Source organism: Hyperolius riggenbachi, chromosome 1 (genome assembly GCF_040937935.1).
Source record: "Hyperolius riggenbachi isolate aHypRig1 chromosome 1, aHypRig1.pri, whole genome shotgun sequence".
Lineage (NCBI taxonomy): Eukaryota > Metazoa > Chordata > Amphibia > Anura > Hyperoliidae > Hyperolius > Hyperolius riggenbachi.
In genome coordinates this window covers 411,821,450-411,841,559 of record NC_090646.1, presented here as the reverse complement: position 1 = coordinate 411,841,559, position 20,110 = coordinate 411,821,450, and the positions used below count along the sequence as shown (strand labels likewise).

Sequence of the window (20,110 nt, the reverse complement as noted above, 5' to 3'; positions counted from 1 at the left end):
ACTGACTATATCATTTATACATAATTATTGTAAATGAAGCACTTTTTTTATTACATTATTTTCACTGGAGTTCCTCTTTAATGGTAGATGCCGAGGGGGAGTTAAAGGTTATGCACCACCATGGGGTGTTAAGGTTAGGCACCTCCATGGGGGGTTAAGGTTAAGAACCACCATGGAAGGTTAAGGTTAGGTACCACCAGGGGGGGTTAATGTTAGGCACCACTATGAGTGGGTTAAGGTTAGGCGCTTGGGGGGGGGGGTTAAGGTTAAGCACCACCATGACGGGGTAAGGTTAGACACCTGGGTGCTTTAAGGTTAGGCAGCACCATGGATGGTTAAGGTTAGGGTTATAGTCTAATTATTAGACTATAACCCTAACCTTAACCAGCAGCTATATCTTGTGTCTTGTTGTAAATGGAATTAAGCTCATCAGCTTCAAACAGACATCGGATGTAGCCGATAAATGAATTCACGTTTATCGGCTACATCCAGCACCCTTTTCTCAGGCTCCTTTTTTACATGTACGCTCTAGAGTACCATGGATAGCACATAAGGTATCACAGTTGACACCCATTGGTGACAGCTCTGTACTGGGGGTCAGGGAACCTTTCTACATTTGTGTTCAAGTTTACATCAAGCTCAGAAACGAAGGGGGACTCTGTGAATGTACTCCAGAGATTAGGAAGAAATGTAAGTGTGATTTTCCTTGGCCTGTAGATTTGAAGACCACTTTGCTATTTAACCGTGCCCTAACTACAGTATTGTTATATAGGTTTATAAACACCTCTACCATAAGAGAAAATATACATAATTGTAGAACTTGACCGTTTGTTTGTGTTTCTGTTACCACTATCCTATGTCTACACAGAATACTGCCTGATTGTTTGTGGTCTGCTTGGTGATGGGCAAAATATAAATGAATATTTCTTGTCCCATAGGAAAGACACCAACCAGTGACAGACGATGCTCACTGGGAGCACCAAGGAGGTTTTCGGAAAGAGGTTCAGTTGATGATGGCTCAACATCTCCATTCAAGCCAACAACAATTACACACAACATTTTCTTCAAGCAGGTAAATAGTATTTGAGCAAATGCCTTTAAGCCACCATCAAGCAAGGAAATACTCAAAATAATTTTGATAGTATATTTTCATGTAATTTAGGATAAAAAGAGGTATTGATTAAGAGGCAAGCTGTTTATAATGTTATGATAACTTAATGACTCTGATGTGTAATGTAGTTAGCTACACTAATCATATGCTAACATCATCCTCACTTTGTGCTGGTGCACACCGAGCGGCTTTTTGGGCGTTTTCAGATCCGCTTGCGGCTGCGGATCTGCTTGGTCAATGTATCTCAATGGGGTGGTGCACACCAGAGCGGCAGGCGTTTTGCAGAAACGAAAAATGCCTGGGTGAGGCATTTTTTGGATTTCGGATGCGTTTCTGCCCCAATGTTAAGTATAGGAAAAACGCAAACCGCTCTGAAAAACGCCTGTTCAGAGCGGTTTTGCAGGCGTTTTTGTTACAGAAGCTGTTCAGTAACAGCTTTACTGTAACAATATATGAAATCTACTACACTGAAAACCGCAGCAGCAATCCGCAAAACGCTAGCAAAACGCCTCATAAAAATAAAAAAAAGCGTTTAAAAATCTGCTAGCGTTTTGCGGATCTGCTAGCGGGTTTTGGTGTGCACCAGCCCTTAAACACCATCCAGTCAGAATTTTTCTTTAAAAAAAAGAAGAAGACATCCTTTACTCATTAATTAGGCTTTACTTAGTCCTTGTATTTGACTGGACTTTATAGTTCGGAAACCCAAACATGCTTACTCTGGCATCTGCCATGTATCATCCCACCCCATGCCGCTCTGTGGCCCACCCCAGACACACTTCTCCTGCACTAGCCACGCCACCTCCTGGCCCCCGGTAATGTTATTGTTTATCCTCTGCGCCAGTATCAAGGCCAGTTAATGTATATGTTACGGCCAGAACCCGAAGTTTGGCCACTTCTGGCCGGCCGCTTCGGGTTCTGGCCGGCCAATGCGCGAAGTGGCCGCTGCGCTGCGGCCAATGTTAGAAATGGAATGATTCCTCTGACATTAATGTATCTTCTGGCCGCAGCGCAGCGGCCAAACGTATAACAACTTAGTTCATTTAATGCAATTCAGCCGGCGGCAATGTAACAATTTTCAACAGAGAAGCTCTCTGGAGTGGATTAGTGTCTTATTAGGAATTTCTTATAAATTAGACCAAATAATGAGAAGACTGGTCTTAGACCAGTCTTCTCATTATTTAGAAATGCAAAAGATACTTATACAGAGGCTGGCATTATATATGTTACGGCCAGAACCCGAAGTTTGGCCACTTCTAGTTCTGGCCGGCCACTTCGGATTCTGGCCGGCCAATGCGCGAAGTGGCCGCTTCGTTAGAAATGGAATGATTCCTCTGACATTAATGTATCTTCTGGCCGCAGCGCAGCGGCCAAACGTATAACAACTTAGTTCATTTAATGCAATTCAGCCGGCGGCAATGTAACAATTCAAGCCGCCCGCTTTTTCTCTGCCTCTCTCTCCTCCTCTTATGGGCAGCAGGTGGGGACACGCGTCTCCCCGGGAGTCGTTCGTCGCACCAGGAAAGCAGAGCGGGGAGGCTGCAGACATCGCTTCTGCCAGCACCCGCTCTGCAAGAACGGCAGGATTCCCCTGCCGCGACGAACGACTCCGGGGGGGACACTCGTGTCCCCGCACGGCTGTCCATAGGAGAGAGCGAGAGAGGCAAGGGGGAGGGGGGAGAAGGAGAGAGAGAGGCAGAGGAGGAGAGAGAGGCAGAGAAAAAGCGGGCGGCTTGAATTGTTACATTGCCGCCGGCTGAATTGCATTAAATGAACTAAGTTGTTATACGTTTGGCCGCTGCGCTGCGGCCAGAAGATACATTAATGTCAGAGGAATCATTCCATTTCTAACGAAGCGGCCACTTCGCGCATTGGCCGGCCAGAATCCAAAGTGGCCGGCCAGAACTAGAAGTGGCCAAACTTCGGGTTCTGGCCGTAACATATATAATGCCAGCCTCTGTATAAGTATCTTTTGCATTTCTAAATAATGAGAAGACTGGTCTAAGACCAGTCTTCTCATTATTTGGTCTAATTTATAAGAAATTCCTAATAAGACACTAATCCACTCCAGAGAGCTTCTCTGTTGCCCTATAAACATAAGTTGCATTAATCGGAAAGTCTATTCCTGTGCACACATTTGTTGTAACAGTTGAAATGTAGCTCATATGTGTTTTTCTAAGAAGAATGGCAGCAATTGTTAGTGCTAAAAAGGTGAACCAGGGCCGGTGCTTCCATAGAGGGAAAGGGGGCAGTCGCCCCAGACCCTGTGGGGGCCCCTGAAGGAGCTCCTAAAGCTATGGTGGCCTACTAGAGTGGGGATGCTGTGTCTTTAATCTGTACAGGAAGAGGAGGAAGTGAATAATGAGAACTCCAAATGTGCTTTTTAGGGGACATATAATGGGCACCTAATGATATTGTGTGGGGGGAGGGGGGTTGTATTGGGTTTGGCAGTTGGCTCCGGGGCCCTGAGGGTGATTTATTTGTATGGGGGGCATCAGCTGGGCCTCCCAAGTTACTTTTGCATCAGAGCCCCATTGTAGCTAGAACTTGGCTTCATGTGAACCTATCAATATACATTTTTAATTCTCATTGATAAGTTGAACCCTACGTTTTGGAAATCTGCTTTGATGCCTTCAGCTGCAGAATAAGCATATGGCCCTCCAAAATTACCGGTACACACTAATAGTTTATTAGAGAATGGCATTCATTTGTATATCAACACGCTGGGAACATGGAGATCATCTACAACAGACCTTTACACTCAGTTAATATGTTGAAATGAAATTCTCCCCTCCTGAAATGTAAAAATAGAAATTTGTTTAGGCTGTAATCACTTTGTGATGTAAAAGTCGGTCCCATAGAACATTACATTCATTATTTGATAACATTTCATTTAGTTATGTGGTTAGCCTTCTCTTATCTTATCAAGGCTGTTAAAGTGTGTTCTTCCCCTCTTACCCTATTCCTTTTGTTTCCTTTTAGCTTTCCATTCTCCACTGCCCTTTTACCTACATCCCCTAAACAAAGAGTGGTGCGCTTGTGTGTTTTGTATTAGTTCTATATGTACGCCTCTGAATTCATGGCTGAAACCAGTGCCGATGTAAGGAGCTGAAGAGCTGTATTTTGTAAAGGTCAGAAAGGATCGCTCAGAAAAGCAGCTTTAATCCGGACTACAGTTCCACTTTATTGTTTGCAATTCCAGTTGATTTACTTTATTGCACTGCAACAGTGTAAACATAACCAATATTTTTATCAGAATGGATAAACAAGGGAAATTGATTACATTAAAGGACTAAGTAATCATACAAACTAATCACTTCAGTAGACCAGGCTCATGGAGTTTGTACAGGTTACAAGCAAGCAAGGTCTGTTGTTATACTGAATAGGGAAAAACACAGTGCCTGCTGGATATATTAACAAACCTTTGCAGTTTCTCTTGGGGATCTTAAAGTTCCTTCCTACCTTAGGGCCAGAGCACACTTAAGTGCTTTGTCTGCTTCTGTCTGCTTCTCAGCATCTGTAACATTGATGTGTTGCTGAAAAGCAGACAGAAGTGTGTTAGTGTGCACAGGCCTTCCAGTTTTTATTTTGCCCACCCAATCTTAAAGTAGCTTTGTACCTTAGGGGCCTGAGCACACTAACGGGGTACAGTTAAAAATGACACCTGTGAAAAATGGCGCGGGATGATGCCAATAATAGCATCTTGCTACTAAAGTTATTTAACGTTTCAGAAATGTCCTGAAACGTTAAATAATTGTAGTAATAAGATGTCATTATCGGCATCTCTCATACATTACCTGGTCCCGGCAATCCCGTTTTCTCTCCACTTCCTGTTTAGTGTGCAGGGGTCCTGCAGCCAATCACCATGTGGGGACTGAAGCTGCATGGTGATTGGCTGGCTGCCGGACTCACTCAAACTAAGTAGGAAGTGGAGAGAAGACGATCCATCGGGGACCAGGTAATGTATACAAACCCCTCTGCCCCTCTACGTACGTACGTACATACAGTGGGTTGCAAAAGTATTTGGCCCCCTTGAAGTTTTCCACATTTTGTCACATTACTGCCACAAACATGCATCAATTTTATTGGAATTCCACGTGAAAGACCAATACAAAGTGGTGTACATGTGAGAAGTGGATCGAAAATCATACACCATTCCAAACATTTTTTACAAATAAATAACTGCAAAGTGGGGTGTGCATAATTATTCGGCCCCCTGAGTCAATACTTTGTAGAACCACCTTTTGCTGCAATTACAGCTATCAGTCTTTTAGGGTATGTCTCTACCAGCTTTGCACATCTAGAGACTGAAATCCTTGCCCATTCTTCTTTGCAAAACAGCTCCAGCTCAGTCAGATTAGATGGACAGCGTTTGTGAACAGTAGTTTTCAGATCTTGCCACAGATTCTCGATTGGATTTTGATCTGGACTTTGACTGGGCCATTCTAACACATAGATATGTTTTGTTTTAAACCATTCCATTGTTGCCCTGGCTTTATGTTTAGGGTTGATGTCCTGCTGGAAGGTGAACATCCACCTCCAGTCTCAAGTCTTTTGCAGTCTCCAAGAGGTTTTCTTCCAAGTTTGCCCTGTACTTGGCTCCATCCATCTTCCCATCAACTCTGACCAGCTTCCCTGTCCCTGCTGAAGAGATGCACCCCTCGAGCATGATGCTGCCTCCACCATATTTGACAGTGGGGATGGTGTGTTCAGAGTGATGTGCAGTGTTAGTTTTCTGCCACACATAGCGTTTTGCATTTTGGCCAAAAAGTTCTATTTTGGTTTCATCTGACCAGAGCACCTTCTTCCAAATGGTTGCTATGTCCCCCACATGGCTTGTGGCAAACTGCAAACGGGACTTCTTATGCTTTCTGGTAACAATGCCTTTCCTCTTGCCACTCTTCCATAAAGGCCAACTTTGTACAGTGCATGACTAATAGTTGTCCTATGGACAGAGTCTCCCACCTGAGCTGTAGATCTCTGCAGCTCGTCCAGAGTCACCATGGGCCTCTTGACTGCATTTCTAATCAGCGCTCTCCTTGTTCGGCCTGTGAGTTTAGGTGGATGGCCTTGTCTTGGTAGATTTACAGTTGTGCCATACTCCTTCCATTTCTGAATGATCGCTTGAACAGTGCTCCGTGGGATGTTCAAGGCTTTGGAAATCTTTTTGTAGCCTAAGCCTGCTTTAAATTTCTCAATAACTTGATCCCTGACCTGTCTTGTCTGTTGTTTAGACTTCACGGTGTTGTTGCTCCCAATATTCTCTTAGACAACCTCTGAGGCCCTCACAGAGCAGCTGTATTTGTACTGACATTAGATTACACACAGGTGCACTCTATTTAGTCATTAGCACTCATCAGGCAATGTCTATAGGCAACTGACTGCACGCAGATCAAAGGGGGCCAAATAATTATGCACACACCACTTTGCAGTTATTTATTTGTAAAAAATGGTTGGAATCATGTATGATTTTCGTTCCACTTCTCATGTGTACACCACTTTGTGTTGGTCTTTCATGTGGAATTCCAATAAAATTGATTCATGTTTGTGGCAGTAATATGACAAAATGAGGAAAACTTCAAGAGGGCCAAATACTTTTGCAACCCACTGAACATAATACGCATACTGCACACACGCGGGACGGCCACAAGAATGGAAGCATGATCGAGGACAGGGCCGCGCAGGTGCACTGTGCCAAAAACAAACCTGAGCCATGTCGGGGGACCGTATGATCCGTGAGTGATACAGGACGTGTCACTCACCGATCATACGGTCCCCCACGGTGGCTCAGGTTTGTTTTTTCGGCACAGTGCACCTGCACGGCCCTGTCCTCGATCATGCTCCCATTCTTGTGGCCGTCCTGTGTGTGAGCAGTATGCGTATTATGTATGTACATGTACCGCGCATGCACAGGAAGGCCACAGGGTAGGGAGCGTGATAATGATGCACATGGCCAGGGCCGCAGGCATACTAGAAACGAAACTGAGCCACGGTGGAGGACTAGATGATCGGTGAGTTACAGTGTGGGCACAGGTCGTCTGCAGGGGGCTGGGGGAGCCACTTTAAGTGCTGCTATGACTACCTAAGCACTAGGTGTAGGGCAGCAAATGCTCAAAAGTATGACTATGACCCAAATCTACCCCCAGACAACTTTGTTTAATTGAGTATAATGTAAATGTGGATAACCCCCCCCCCCCTCCCCTTTTCCACCACCTTTGTCTGTTGCTTTTTATGTACTTGACTTTATTCTATATGTCTTACATCAACATGGTAATCCCATTTATAGTATTTGTCTGATTTAGCAATTTTAGGCTTTCTTTTTTGTTGTTCAGAAGTGCATATTTGACTTCTGTTCCAATGTTATAATGTGTATGGCTATTTCATTGCACTTCTCTTTTTGTGACCTGCCATAGCTTTTGCCTGTTTTTCTGTGTTATGAGAAAATTCTAATAAAAATGTATTGAAGTAAAAAGTATGACTTAGAAAAAAAAATGAAATGCTTAATATAAATACTGTTTTGAAAATGAGCACCCCTCCCCCTTCTTCTGTTATATCATTGTCTCTCAGGCAGGCTTGTATAACTCAGGGAATTTGAACTTACCATGGTGGGCATTACCAGTGAATATGGCCCACAACATTAGGACACAGTCTGCAAAAGAAGGGGGGCAGTGCTCCCTTGTCCAATATTATGGATGGAGGGATCATCCCCACCTCATAGTCAGAGAGTGGGAGTAACTGCTTTTGTGGGGTAAGCTCTAAGAAGAACTGAAGATATGATCAGGGAGTTTACTGTCCCTGTATTCCAATTTTCTTTAGTTCTTTTGTTCTCTTGATATGAGATCACTGTCCATCTTCACTGTATCGCTGCCTACAGTCCATTAGAATTTCTCACTAGGGCTTGCTATTGGTCCTTCTGTGGATCAAAAGGAAGGTGGTGTCATGGTGTATTCATGTCATTAATTCATAGCAATTTATGTAATTTAAGTAACTTGATGTTGTTTTTGCTTTAGGAGGGTGATAAACTGAGCGATGAAGATCTGTTCAAGCATTTATCAGACTTTAAGAGATCTTTGCAAAGAAGAACAAAATGCATACCAGGTGAGGATGTGCAAATATTTACATTGATATAGCTTACTCTTTTTCTGACATGGTGAATAACAGGCAAGCAATTGTATGCAACTTAAAGAAAGAAGTTGAAAGGCGCTACTCTTTTTCCCTATCCTCTCGACCTATCAGCTGCTTAGTTCTCAGGGTGTGGGGTGTCCCCTTAGCCCCCACCAAATGACAACAATAAAAAAGAAAAAAGAGAACAGCGCTCGTATCTAAGTTTTTAGTTGCTTGTATGTTTATTTATCTTTATATAAAATTCTGTTTGTTTCAAAATAAAAGAATAAGATCATAAAAATCATACACTTTGGCCTAGAGCACACCGGAGCGTTTCCGCTGCTGTTTGCGATCTGCTTGCGGGTGCGGATCCGCTAGGGTAATGTATTTCAATGGGCTGGTGCACACCAGAGCGGGAGGCGTTTTGCAGAAACGCATACTCCCGGGCTGCTGCAGATTTTGGATTGCGGATGCGTTTCTGCCTCAATGTTAAGTATAGGAAAACCGCAAACCGCTCTGAAAAACGGCACTTCAGAGCGGTTTGCCAGGCGTTTTTTGTTACAGTAGCTGTTCAGTAACAGCTTTACTGTAACAATACATGAAATCTACTACACCAAAACCGCTACACAAAACCGCAAAACGCTAGCTGAAACGCTGCAGAAAAATAAGAAAAAGCGTTTTAAAATCTGCTAGCATTTTGCGGATCTGCTAGCGGTTTTTGGTGTGCACCAGGCCTATTTCTCAGGAATTCCTCAAGAAATTTCTCATCTGTAAACTCCTACACGTATCTTATAAGAATGGAATTAGACAATAAGCCCCATTCATGTCCGCATACATACTGCCATGCACACAATGGAGCTACCAGAATCTCTGTTAAAAATGTTTCCCCATATAAAAATCTCAGAGAGAATCCGTGCAAATGAGTATTCTAGGCAAGTCTTTTTGTGTATATAATTCACTCCCCTCTGCTTTTTAGGAAAGTTTTCCCCCCTCAGTGAGGAGCGCTGCAGTCACTTACACATCTTGCAGCTTTATTGATGTCCCATGCGGGCTCCGGCCGGTAGCCTCGCAAGCAGAAATCTTTTCTAGCGCCGTCTCCCCGCTTCCTCCGGTATAGCGTCCGCCTGTAATCCTCTTGCAGCTTCGTTCGTTCCGGCTGTGTGGCTTCCGGGTGGTTGGCTAGCTGGGAGTGACGTCACTTCCCTTCCGGGCTCCTGCGTCCCACTCTGCGTTCCAATGCGGCCGCTGCTGTCAGAGCTTGTATAGGCGAGCCGTATGTTGCGTATTTTGTTGCAATCAATGGAGACAGCTTGATGGGTTATCAGAGAGCCCTTCTTACATCGACATGTTTCGATAGTTGGCGACTATCTTCATCAGGATGAGGGATACCCACTAGCCACCAATTCCTGCTTTTTATAGACATCCAGTTCATCAGATATCCGCCTCTTCTTAAAGGGGAACTCTATTTATTAGTCATAGCAACCTCAAAATATTTTGATCTATATTTTTTCACCCTCCATAAATTACTAATATACTATAACACCTGATATATTCCCAAAGGTCTTAACTCTCCCCCTTACTCCATAGAGACTCAGGTGATCCCCCAATCAGGTGGCTCCCACTCATCTCATTCCAAAAAACCAAACATTTCCCATTCCTCATTCAGACCTTTCGGTACCATAGTGTTTAAGTTGAAAATCCACTGGCTTTCTTTCCTCAACATTTTTGCTATATAATTACCCCCTCTGGGATCTCTCCGGACTATTTCCAGTCCAAAATATACTACATTATTTAATTTGCTTCCATGATTATGTTTAAAATGTTTCGAGAGGGGATGCCCCTACCAGCCCTTCAAAATATTATTAAAATGTTCTCCTATGCGTTTATGCATTTCTCTCTTCGTGCGTCCTATGTATTTTTTGCCACATGGGCATATAAGGCAATAAATGACACCTCTGGTGTCGCATGTTATTAGTTCATTAATTTTATTTCTTTTCCCTCATTTATTTGCAAAATTTTGTTATATCCCTTTGTCCTCTGGCAGTTTTGACACCTCCCACACCTCACAAACCCCTTCCCCAGGGTCTTTGGTCAATTGCTTCTATACCCTTACTATGTTCAATGATGGTATATAAGGAAGTAACATCAAGGGTGGCCATTATCCACCCCTCCTCCCATTCCAGATTTTCCAGTATATTTAAAATATGTCTGCTGTCCTCCAGGAAGGCGGGGGTATCCCGGACATATCCTTGCAAAAAGGTGTCAAAATACCCTGATAGATTGGATGTAGATGAACCAATCCCCGAAATAATCGGCCTTCCCAGAGGATCAGTCAGACTCTTATGTATTTTTGGGAGGTGATAGAATTTGGCCACCCTTGGATGTTTCATACTGACATAATTCATTTCCTTTTTATTCAAGACACCAGCATCAAATGCTCCTTTCAAAAGGCATCCATGTTCCTTCTCAAATGTCTCGCTGGGGTTTCTTTTTAATTTCCTGTATGTCTTTTGGTCCCCCAGAAGTCTTAATGCCTCCCTCTCATAATCCGCTTTGTCTTGCACAACAATCCCCCCCCCCCCCCCCCCCCTTGTCCGCAGGATGTATAACCACCTGATTATTCAGTTGTAAATCTTTTAGAGCCCTTTTTTCATGAGGTTTTAGATTGTCCAAGAAGGTGGATCTGGGTTTTAATTTCCTCAGATCCTTCTCTACATAGTCCTCAAAAATTTGTATTTCTTTACTTATCTCACTCACAGGGTAAAAGAGGGAGGGTTTTTTTTAGTTGTGTGTGTCGGAAAGCATCCTCTTTGGCTCCTCTCGTGTGACTGGATTCCTCTGGAAGTATTTTTTCAAACACAATCGTCTAGTGTTTTATTTTATGTCCACATAAGTTTCAAATTTGTTTAATTTACATGTAGGGGCAAATTTCAAGCTCTTATACAATAATATACAATAATACAATAACATTTCTATAGCGCTTTTCTCCCATAGGACTCAAAGCGCTTAGGCTCTCTCAGATTCAGTAATTAGTAGGATGAAGTATTCACACAACAAAAGTTATATTTCTGCAAATGCCAAACTGAACAGGTGGGTTTTCAGTCTGGATTTAAACACGTCCAGGGATGGGGCTGTCCTGATCTGTTGAGGTAAGGAGTTCCAAAACGTAGGGGCAGCATGACAGAAGGCTCTGGGACCAAAAGTTTCCAAGTGGACTCTGGGTATGACTAGATTATTAGAACCTGTGGATCTGAGAATGCGGGGATTGCTACGCAGCTGTAACATATCTTTCATGTATCCAGGGCCTAGATTATTCAGGGATTTAAATGTCAGTAGGCCGATCTTGAATAGGACCCTCCATTCTATAGGTAGCCAGTGAAGGGAATGCAGGACTGGCGTTATGTGGCAGTGACGGGGTTGGTTGGTTAGCAGTCTGGCAGCAGTATTCTGTATCAGCTGTAGGCGGTACAAGACCTTTTTTGGAAGGCCAGTGTAGAGAGCATTGCAGTAGTCCAGTCGGGATGTGATGAAGGCGTGGACTAAGGTTGGCAGATCTTCTGGGGGTATGAGGTGCTTGATTTTTGCAATGTTCTTCAGGTGAAAATAGGATGATTTCACCACAGCAGAGATTTGAGTTCTGAAGTTTAAATCCCCATCAATTAGAACTCCCAGGCTACGCACATGATCAGAGCTGCGTAGATCCGTGCCTCCTATTCCCAGTGGTCAAGACTGCAAGTTAAGTTGTTTTGTTATCATGCTCTGCCCTCCAATCAGAAGGACTTCAGTTTTGTCTGCATTTAGTTTCAGCCAGTTGTCATTCATCCATTGCTGTAGTTCACGTAAGCAGGCGTTTATAGTTAGAGTTGGGTCTGTCACACCAGGCTTGAAGGAAAGATATAGTTGGGTGTCGTCTGCATAGCAGTGGTATGTCAGGCCATGTTTTTGGATTAGTTTTCCCAACGGTAGCATGTAAATCGTGAAAAGCAGGGGAGAGAGGATTGAGCCCTGGGGCACCCCATACTTAAGTGTTACAGGGGTGGACAGGAAGGGCCCCATAGACACTTTGTGGGTTCTGCCACTCAAGAAGGATTGGAACCACTGAAGTACTGTGCCATCAATGCCGCAGTATTCCTGTAGCCTGTTTATCAAGATGTCATGGTCAACTGTGTCAAAGGCTGCAGAAAGGTCTAGCAGTATGAGGATCGAGCACTCTCCTCTGTCTCTTGCCATGAGCAGGTGGTTGCAGATCAGGATGATGGCAGTTTCAGTGCTGTGGTGTTTCCTGAAGCCAGACTGGAATGGGTCATAACTGTTATTTTGTAGGATTCTGGCTTCTAGCTGGAGGTATACAGCTTTTTCAATTAGCTTGCCCAGAAAGGGGAGGTTAGAGACAGGTCTGTAGCTGGTCATTGCATCTGGGTCCAGGGAGGGTTTTTTGAGGAGAGGCCTGATGATTGCTTCCTTCAGTAAAGCAGGAAATATCCCTGATTGTAAGGAACAGTTAACAATTTTGAGGAATACCGGTACGAACAGGTCGGGGCAGTTCAACATGAACTGTGTTGGGCCAGGATCCAGGTCACAGGTAGTTAGGCGGACGTCTTCTCTAGGACTTGTTTCTCTGCTTCTTTCAATTCAATTTTACTCAAATTAAATATTCCCCTCTCTTTGTCTGTTTTAATAGCTTTCTCGTTGTCTATCTTTTGAGCCCTTATCGTTTTTTCCCTTTTCCTCCTCCCCCCCCCTACAGCCCCTCCTACTGCTCCCAACCCCCCTCCCCTCCAGTTATCCCTGCTTTGGGCTAAAAGATATTGATCCAAAGTGTTCGAGCCATTATTATAGTTTCTTTTTGTTCTAGCTGTTGTCCCCCGATTTGTATCCATCGGATGGTTGCAGTTACCTGCTAGTGCAGAGTATCGATTGTACATGGGAGTCCCTATGTTATTAGGTTTCTCCATTTCTGGATGTTTTTTATAACTTCGTGTATGGTAGGGTGTATCCCTATTTGTACCCTTTCTTTTTCCCATATTCTTTTTCTCGCCTCCTTTAGGTCTCTTATTAATTGGTTCCCTCCCCTTTTTGGAGTTGTTATTTAAAACTCTAATCCATTCATCTCTAATGGATTCTTTACAGTGGGTATTAGATATTTGTCTGGGTCTTACCACCATATCCTCTACCCCAGTTCCACCCTCTATATTTCCATCTATAACTGGTCCTGGTATCAATAATTCTACCGTTCCTTGACGGTTTTGTTCATTCTCTTCTCTGTTAGGGGATATATGCTCACCTCCTTGGCGGGAGTCATACTGCTCCTCCCATATTTTTTCCTCCCCCCCAACATCTTCCTCCACACTTTGCTCATCATAGTCTATTAATTCATCCACCGTTTCTAGTGATTCCTCATGCACACTCCATACACAGTCCTCCCCCACTGCATTCCGTGGGGTTTGGCTCAAGAATATGCAAGGGAATTGAATCACGTAGAAATTTCTTTTTCTTTTTTTCTATTATGTCTCCTTCTAAACTTTCCAATCTTCTTTGTATGTTTTTTTCCATATTATGGTATGCCGGGATATCTATCTCCCTCTTCATTGTTTTTATTTGTTCATCCAATTTCCAACATTGATTCCTCCTTGTATCCCTTATAAATGTGACCACCTGAAGCTAGAAGTCGTGGAACATCTTGTCCCATTCCGCCTGCACCTCGGGTGTTACCAGGTCTTCCGCTAATTGTTTAGTTATAGTGAGGCCGACTGGGGAGATGTCCCAAAATATATATTGATCTAATGTCGCTACCTCCCAATTACTTTGTTTCTTTTATTAATAATTTCTCTAAATCTCTCATATTGTACATTGCATCCTCCCAATATAGACCCTGTCTCTCTTCATATCCTGTGTTCTTAAAAAAGGCATCAATTCTTTGTTGTTGTTCGTTTCTAAATTCCCAAATGTTTACCTTTTGAGCTACTGCCATACTTCAAGAAGGGGTTTCGTCAATTCAAGAGAAGCCAAAGAAAGAAGTTGAAAGGCGCTACTCTTTTTCCCTATCCTCTCGACCTATCAGCTGCTTAGTTCTCAGGGTGTGGGGTGTCCCCTTAGCCCCCACCAAATGATTTTTATATGGGGAAACATTTTTAACAGAGATTCTGGTAGCTCCATTGTGTGCATGGCAGTATGTATGCGGACATGAATGGGGCTTATTGTCTAATTCCATTCTTATAAGATACATGTAGGAGTTAACAGATGAGAAATTTCTTGAGGAATTCCTGAGAAATAGTGTATGATTTTTATGATCTTATTCTTTTATTTTGAAACAAATGGAATTTTATATAAAGATAAATAAACATACAAGCAACTAAAAACTTAGATACAAGCGCTGTTCTCTTTTTTCAATTGTATGCAACTTGGAGTTGGGCCAACCAGAACCAACAGAAAGTGTTCCGATTGCTGTATATTATATTTGCTTCCCTCTTTGACAATATTAGTTCTCTTCTAATTACTTTTTTAAAATGTAGGTTTGCTGAAACTTGAAATCTCTCCAGTGTGTGATGGGCTGAGTGGCTGTCTCACCCCTGAGCTACTTCCAGTGAAGCCTTTTCCAGAAGGACGAACTCGTCTGATTAAGGAGATCCTTGAGTTTCCAGTGAAGGAAGTTTATGTCCCACACACCATCTACAGGTATGTGCCAACCTTAATTGAAATGATGTACCGACTTATTGTTCAGGCGGAGCTCATGTGGTCAGCCCTTGGCTGCAGGAAGGCAATACTGGTATCATTTGCCACATTCAGAAATGAGAAGACAAAGGATGGCACATCTCCTGAAGGTTGAAGAAGTATGGGATTACTGACAGTACAGATCAGTCAGTATTCAGTGCAGTCGTACAGTCAGTGGGCCTATTGACTGCATGAATTACTCTTCAAGGATGCTGTAGTACCTCTTTATAAACACTTGATTATTTTATCCCAACCCTCACATCACTTGAAGATCCTCCTCACAGAGCATACTATTAGATCTCTTTTCCACTTGATGCTTTGTGATCTGAAAATCAAACGGCTCATGTTTTTCTGGCGATCAGGAAGTCACAATTGCACTATGCATAACACTATAATCGTGGTGCTCTTTTCTGTTGCGGCTGTTATGTTGCCTGCTGCAGTTTTTATGCAATTGCATTTAGGTGGTAGGGCACTAATTTAGTGGAGGGGACCCAGCGGGAATCCTTATAGGCCAACAGCCTCTTCCTGCTTGTGGCAATTTGATCACACCCACTAATTTGTAAGAAATAGGGTATCCAGTGGGAAACACTGACACTAAAATTGCACACCAGGACCCTTGCCTGTGGACTTTTGGTTAGTGGAGTGGATAGTGTTTTCTGCTGTGTCCCCTATCACTTACAAATTAGTGGCCGCGACCAAACGGCCGCGAGCAGGAAGCATCTGTGGGTTCCCTCAAGCAGACTAGCGCTGGTAGTAGTCTACGGGAGCGCACAAAAGTCACATAGTGAGCATTGTACTTTGAGTTTTTTCTGTGCGATTTACCTGTGCGCCCTAAAGCTGCACACCTCATCTTCTGAAAATTGCACTGCCCATAACGCAGATCGCACAAAAAATAGCTGCGCAATGCACGGTAAATCGCATTTAACAGCTGCAAATTCCAATCAGAATGGAAAAGGGCTCTTAGTGTAATTCATCAGCTCAAATAAGTTGATCTAAAATCCCTATTTCCTTTGTGCCCCATATTCTGCAAGATAATGATGGGGGTATGAAAGGTTGATATTGCCCTTCTGTGAGAAAAAGCTGTGTTACATTTTTCAGTATCATTGGAATGTAATACAGCACATAGCTACAACTACAATAAAACAGAAAACAAAGCTTCATCTTAATGCATCAGTTATTGTACAACTGACGGGCTGAATATCCCATCTCTCCCACTTTCCTGTACAGATATATTACTACATAAGGCAATTTATTTAATCTCCCAGTATAACATATTTCCGGGCTGCTCCTACTATCCTCAGGACATCCACAGACAAGGTATTCTTATTAGGTACTTAAATGGTTCCTTGCAAGCAGAATGAGAGTCAGTTGCACTGTGAAGATTTTTATTATCTGAGGCGAATCAGCAGTGAAAGGGGGAGAGAGTAATATATTATAGCCCATCAGGAAATGCTGTCACTCCTCTCCCACAGTCCTGCCAACGATTCTAATTTTATCAAAGCAAAATGAACAGCTATTGACTTTACAGAAGACACACTGAGGAAATGCACTAGACACAGTTGTACAGTGTATATCTGTTTAGAGAATGATTCATTATAAAGATTCTCTCTCAGCTACACAGTGAAAGCTGCCCAGTGAAAGTTTATACAAAGAGTCTGTCATGGTAAAAAATACATGGAAAAAAGAAAGAGGCCTTAGAATGTTAGAAGACATAAATAAAGAAAACTTATGCAAATGTACTAGAACAAAGGATCTTTTCATCCCATACACTGTACTGGAGCAGTATAAGGCCTCTATCAGGCGGTAGGCAGAACTGCTTGCTTGTTGCACAGTTCAGTCTCCTGATTGTCGCCCACCAGCGCCATTCAGGTGCAATTAAAATGCACCAGAATGGCAGCAGTTTAAATACCAGTTGTATTACTACGTATCAGAGAACCGCAACAGTTCGCATCCGAACAGCTGCAGTCATGCTCAGATGTGACTCTATGGGGGGGCACTTGTCCAGTGCTGATACTGAGCACTAACAAGCGCCCGTCCTGTGCACGACAGCAGCTAACAGGCAGTGAATTCACTACCTTCAGCTGCTCATAGGTAAGAGGAGACTAGTAAGAGACCTAAGAAACTGGTTTTGTTGTTTAATGAAACACAATACACATTTCTGCACGCGCATCCACAGCTGTACACTGCAAACTGAAACATTGGAACACTCCACATCCATATGTTTGTTGAACTCCTCCGTAGAGATTAAAATGGGATTGCCCTCCATGCACCTCGCTTCCCTGGATTAATATTTTGAATCCTGACTAGAAGGATTAGCTCCCAACCAGACATAAGATAACCAATGAAGTCCGGTAATGATAATAGTGTGATGAGGTCTGACTCACAGTCAGTTTTCAGTTCAACTGAAACATGTTTGGTTGGGAACCCATGCACGAAATCGCATTTATGCATGCATTGTGTAGTGTGAATAAGCCCTTAAAGGATACATGATAGCAGATTTACTTGGGCTTCCTCCAGCCCTAGAAGCCTTTGTGTGCTTAGCTGCAGTTCTGCCCTTAGCCACTCATCTTGGGTCCCCTCCGTAGCTGCTGCCACGGTTCCTGCTCAGCTCCCAACCACATGAGTGCAGAGGGGACCCCAGAACAGTGGCTGAAGGCAGAACTGCTGCGAGGGACTCAGAGGCTTCTAGGGGCTGGAGGAAACCCAAAGTATGTAAATCTGCTATAATTCAATCCACCTCATGTATCCTACTTGTGAATAATTCATCACCTCCCATTGTTAAAATGTTGTAGAAGTAGCTTCCCCTACTATTGAGCGGGCTAGTGCTTTGCCACTGCTTTGCCATTATAGATAGCCAGAACTCACTTTAGTGTATTGCTGTGCACCAGAGGTGCCAATTTATGTCTTTAAATAGTGACTCATCTAAGTTATGCAGGTTCTGGGGCTGCTTATACATAATCAGTGCCTAAACTGCATCTACCTAGCCACAAGACCTGTATAATTTATATACGTCAGTAATTAATGGGATGGGTTGGCAAGACTGCTGGACAGCCATTGCTGACACACGTGATCTGTTATTGCTTAGTATGTTGGTCGCCATGTTCAGTGTACTCACGCTAGTGAATCGCCCTTCTTACGTACCTCAAGCTTACACTATAAGGCAATAAAAAGTCACTGGAAACTGGTAGCTGTGAATGCACTCTGCTTTATTATGTGTGCTTATCTTTTCCAATAGAATAAAACAGAGCCAGATGAAATCTATTTCTAGCATTCCTTTCCTTTAATACCTTTGTTGTAACTTGCAGCACTATAGGGTAATTTCAGTCTCTAAACTCTCACCATGATTTCCTACCACGGAATATATCATTTTTAATGTGCAGAGGAGGAGATGGAATGTGTTCTTCAGCTAGAGGTCACAATAAATATGTCCTGACTGGAGGACAATTAATCTATCTAAGCCAGAAGTATTTCTTTCTCTCCCTGTTATTGTTTATTGTTGTGGTGGTATGCTTTGTCTGTGTGAAGTATTCCCCTGAATGGGAGAGAGATGCATTGAGGAGCATGATAAAAATGCGCACTCGCTTTCTGAACTTCACCCTACTTGGCAGCCAGTCCTAATCTATGACACAGCTGGCCTGCGCTTACAGGGGATTTGTGGAAAAACTGTGTTCAAGAATGACCCAAATTTTCACAGTACATTCATTTCCCTCCTTACAATAAATATACATGTTTTAAAGCATTGTGCTTTCTAATATTTTGCCTAAGCTGAATTTTTGTATTTTGAATCAACCAGACAGGAATAATGACATTTTAAAGTACTTAAACAAATAATGCAAATGATGATATATAGTCATTGCTTAAAATATTAATATTGGATGATTTAGTTAGTTGAGTAAAAGTGTTTTTATTTTAGTTATAAAGCAAGCAATATGTTTGTTTCATTGGTTCTGTCCACATGAATCTAAAGGTGCCTGTTAAAAGTACAATTTTTCCTTCCTGATCTTTCTACTCAATTTTTATGATCAAATTATATAGAAAACTGCACAGATCGATGTGAAACGATTCTTTGTTCGATTGGAAAAGTAGAAAATATTCATTTGAAAGTTGGATTTTATGATCGAATCAGAATGTAAAACCTTCTTAAATCATTCTGTTAATGGGAACAATCGATAATAGCCCTCCAATTAGTTTTGCTTATTCAAATTGCGTCGAAAGATCAAATCTGAAGGAAAATTTTACCATACATGGGCATCTTTAGGCCCCTTCAGAAAGGTTTTGACAGTCAAAAATGAATCCTACACAAATCTTTTGTATGCTTTTATTTTATTTATTTGGCAGCAATAAATATGTATATGGGAATTAGCAAACTTTTTGCAGTTTTTATTGCATTTCCATACACACAATATAAATGTACATTTACAATGGAACCATACTGATTGTAAAAGCACCTTAGTGAAGTATAAACTATAGGAAAGGCCAGGTCCCCTAGCAGTGGACAGCCCACAAGGTGAATGCATGTACCTCTAGTATGGACTAAAATTTCCCGTGTTTATTGTGTTTAGACCTGGATCTCTGGAATTCCCATCATACCACAAACTTATACAGGACTTCAGTGGCCTGCATATAGAGAACCAGTGTGTGTATTGGAGCATCTAAGGAGGGGTTGCCATGACTGAGCAGAGTTTTAAAGCACTTAAAATGTAGCCAGGGCTTAGTTAGGCCTCCCGGACTGCTCATTGTGGGTAAATTAGACAGTTTTCCAGGCATTTTATGCTGCTGTGGCCTGTGATCTACTAAACCTCTGCCATTCAGTATACCAGTTTGTCTTCCATACTCAAGTCAGGGATCTAACAGCCACACCCCCCCCCCCCCCATGCAAGTCTCTACTCCGGGTAAATCAGCAAAGTTATTGCACCGCAAAGGACAACAGGACAGTGCCAGGCCTTTTAACTTTGGAGCTAGAACTTCCCAGGATTTCATTTAGATTCTGTGCATGCCAGTGTTAGGAAGAATGAGTTGCCTAGGTCATCTGCGATTTCAACACTTTAGTGGGCAAGTTAAATGCTCTGCTTCACTTAGGCCAGTGGTTACCAAACTTTTTGGGGTGAGGCCACCCTTGATGGCTTTGAAATTTTTCAAGGCACCCCTCGGCAAAAACAAATAAAGAAATGCCGTTATGACCTTTAG

At 42.7% G+C, this 20,110-nt stretch overlaps 1 protein-coding gene across 2 annotated transcripts in view; it reads left to right on the top strand.

The window, feature by feature from the left end:
• DOCK8 (dedicator of cytokinesis 8) overlaps positions 1-20,110 on the top strand; it is a 222,880-nt gene that overhangs the window by 79,214 nt on the left and 123,556 nt on the right. For both annotated transcript variants that reach the window (XM_068235948.1, XM_068235941.1), the window contains exons 12-14: positions 939-1,072; positions 8,119-8,206; positions 14,725-14,887. In XM_068235948.1, the coding sequence (XP_068092049.1) occupies positions 939-1,072; positions 8,119-8,206; positions 14,725-14,887 (385 nt within the window). The remainder of the gene's footprint in view (positions 1-938; positions 1,073-8,118; positions 8,207-14,724; positions 14,888-20,110) is intronic.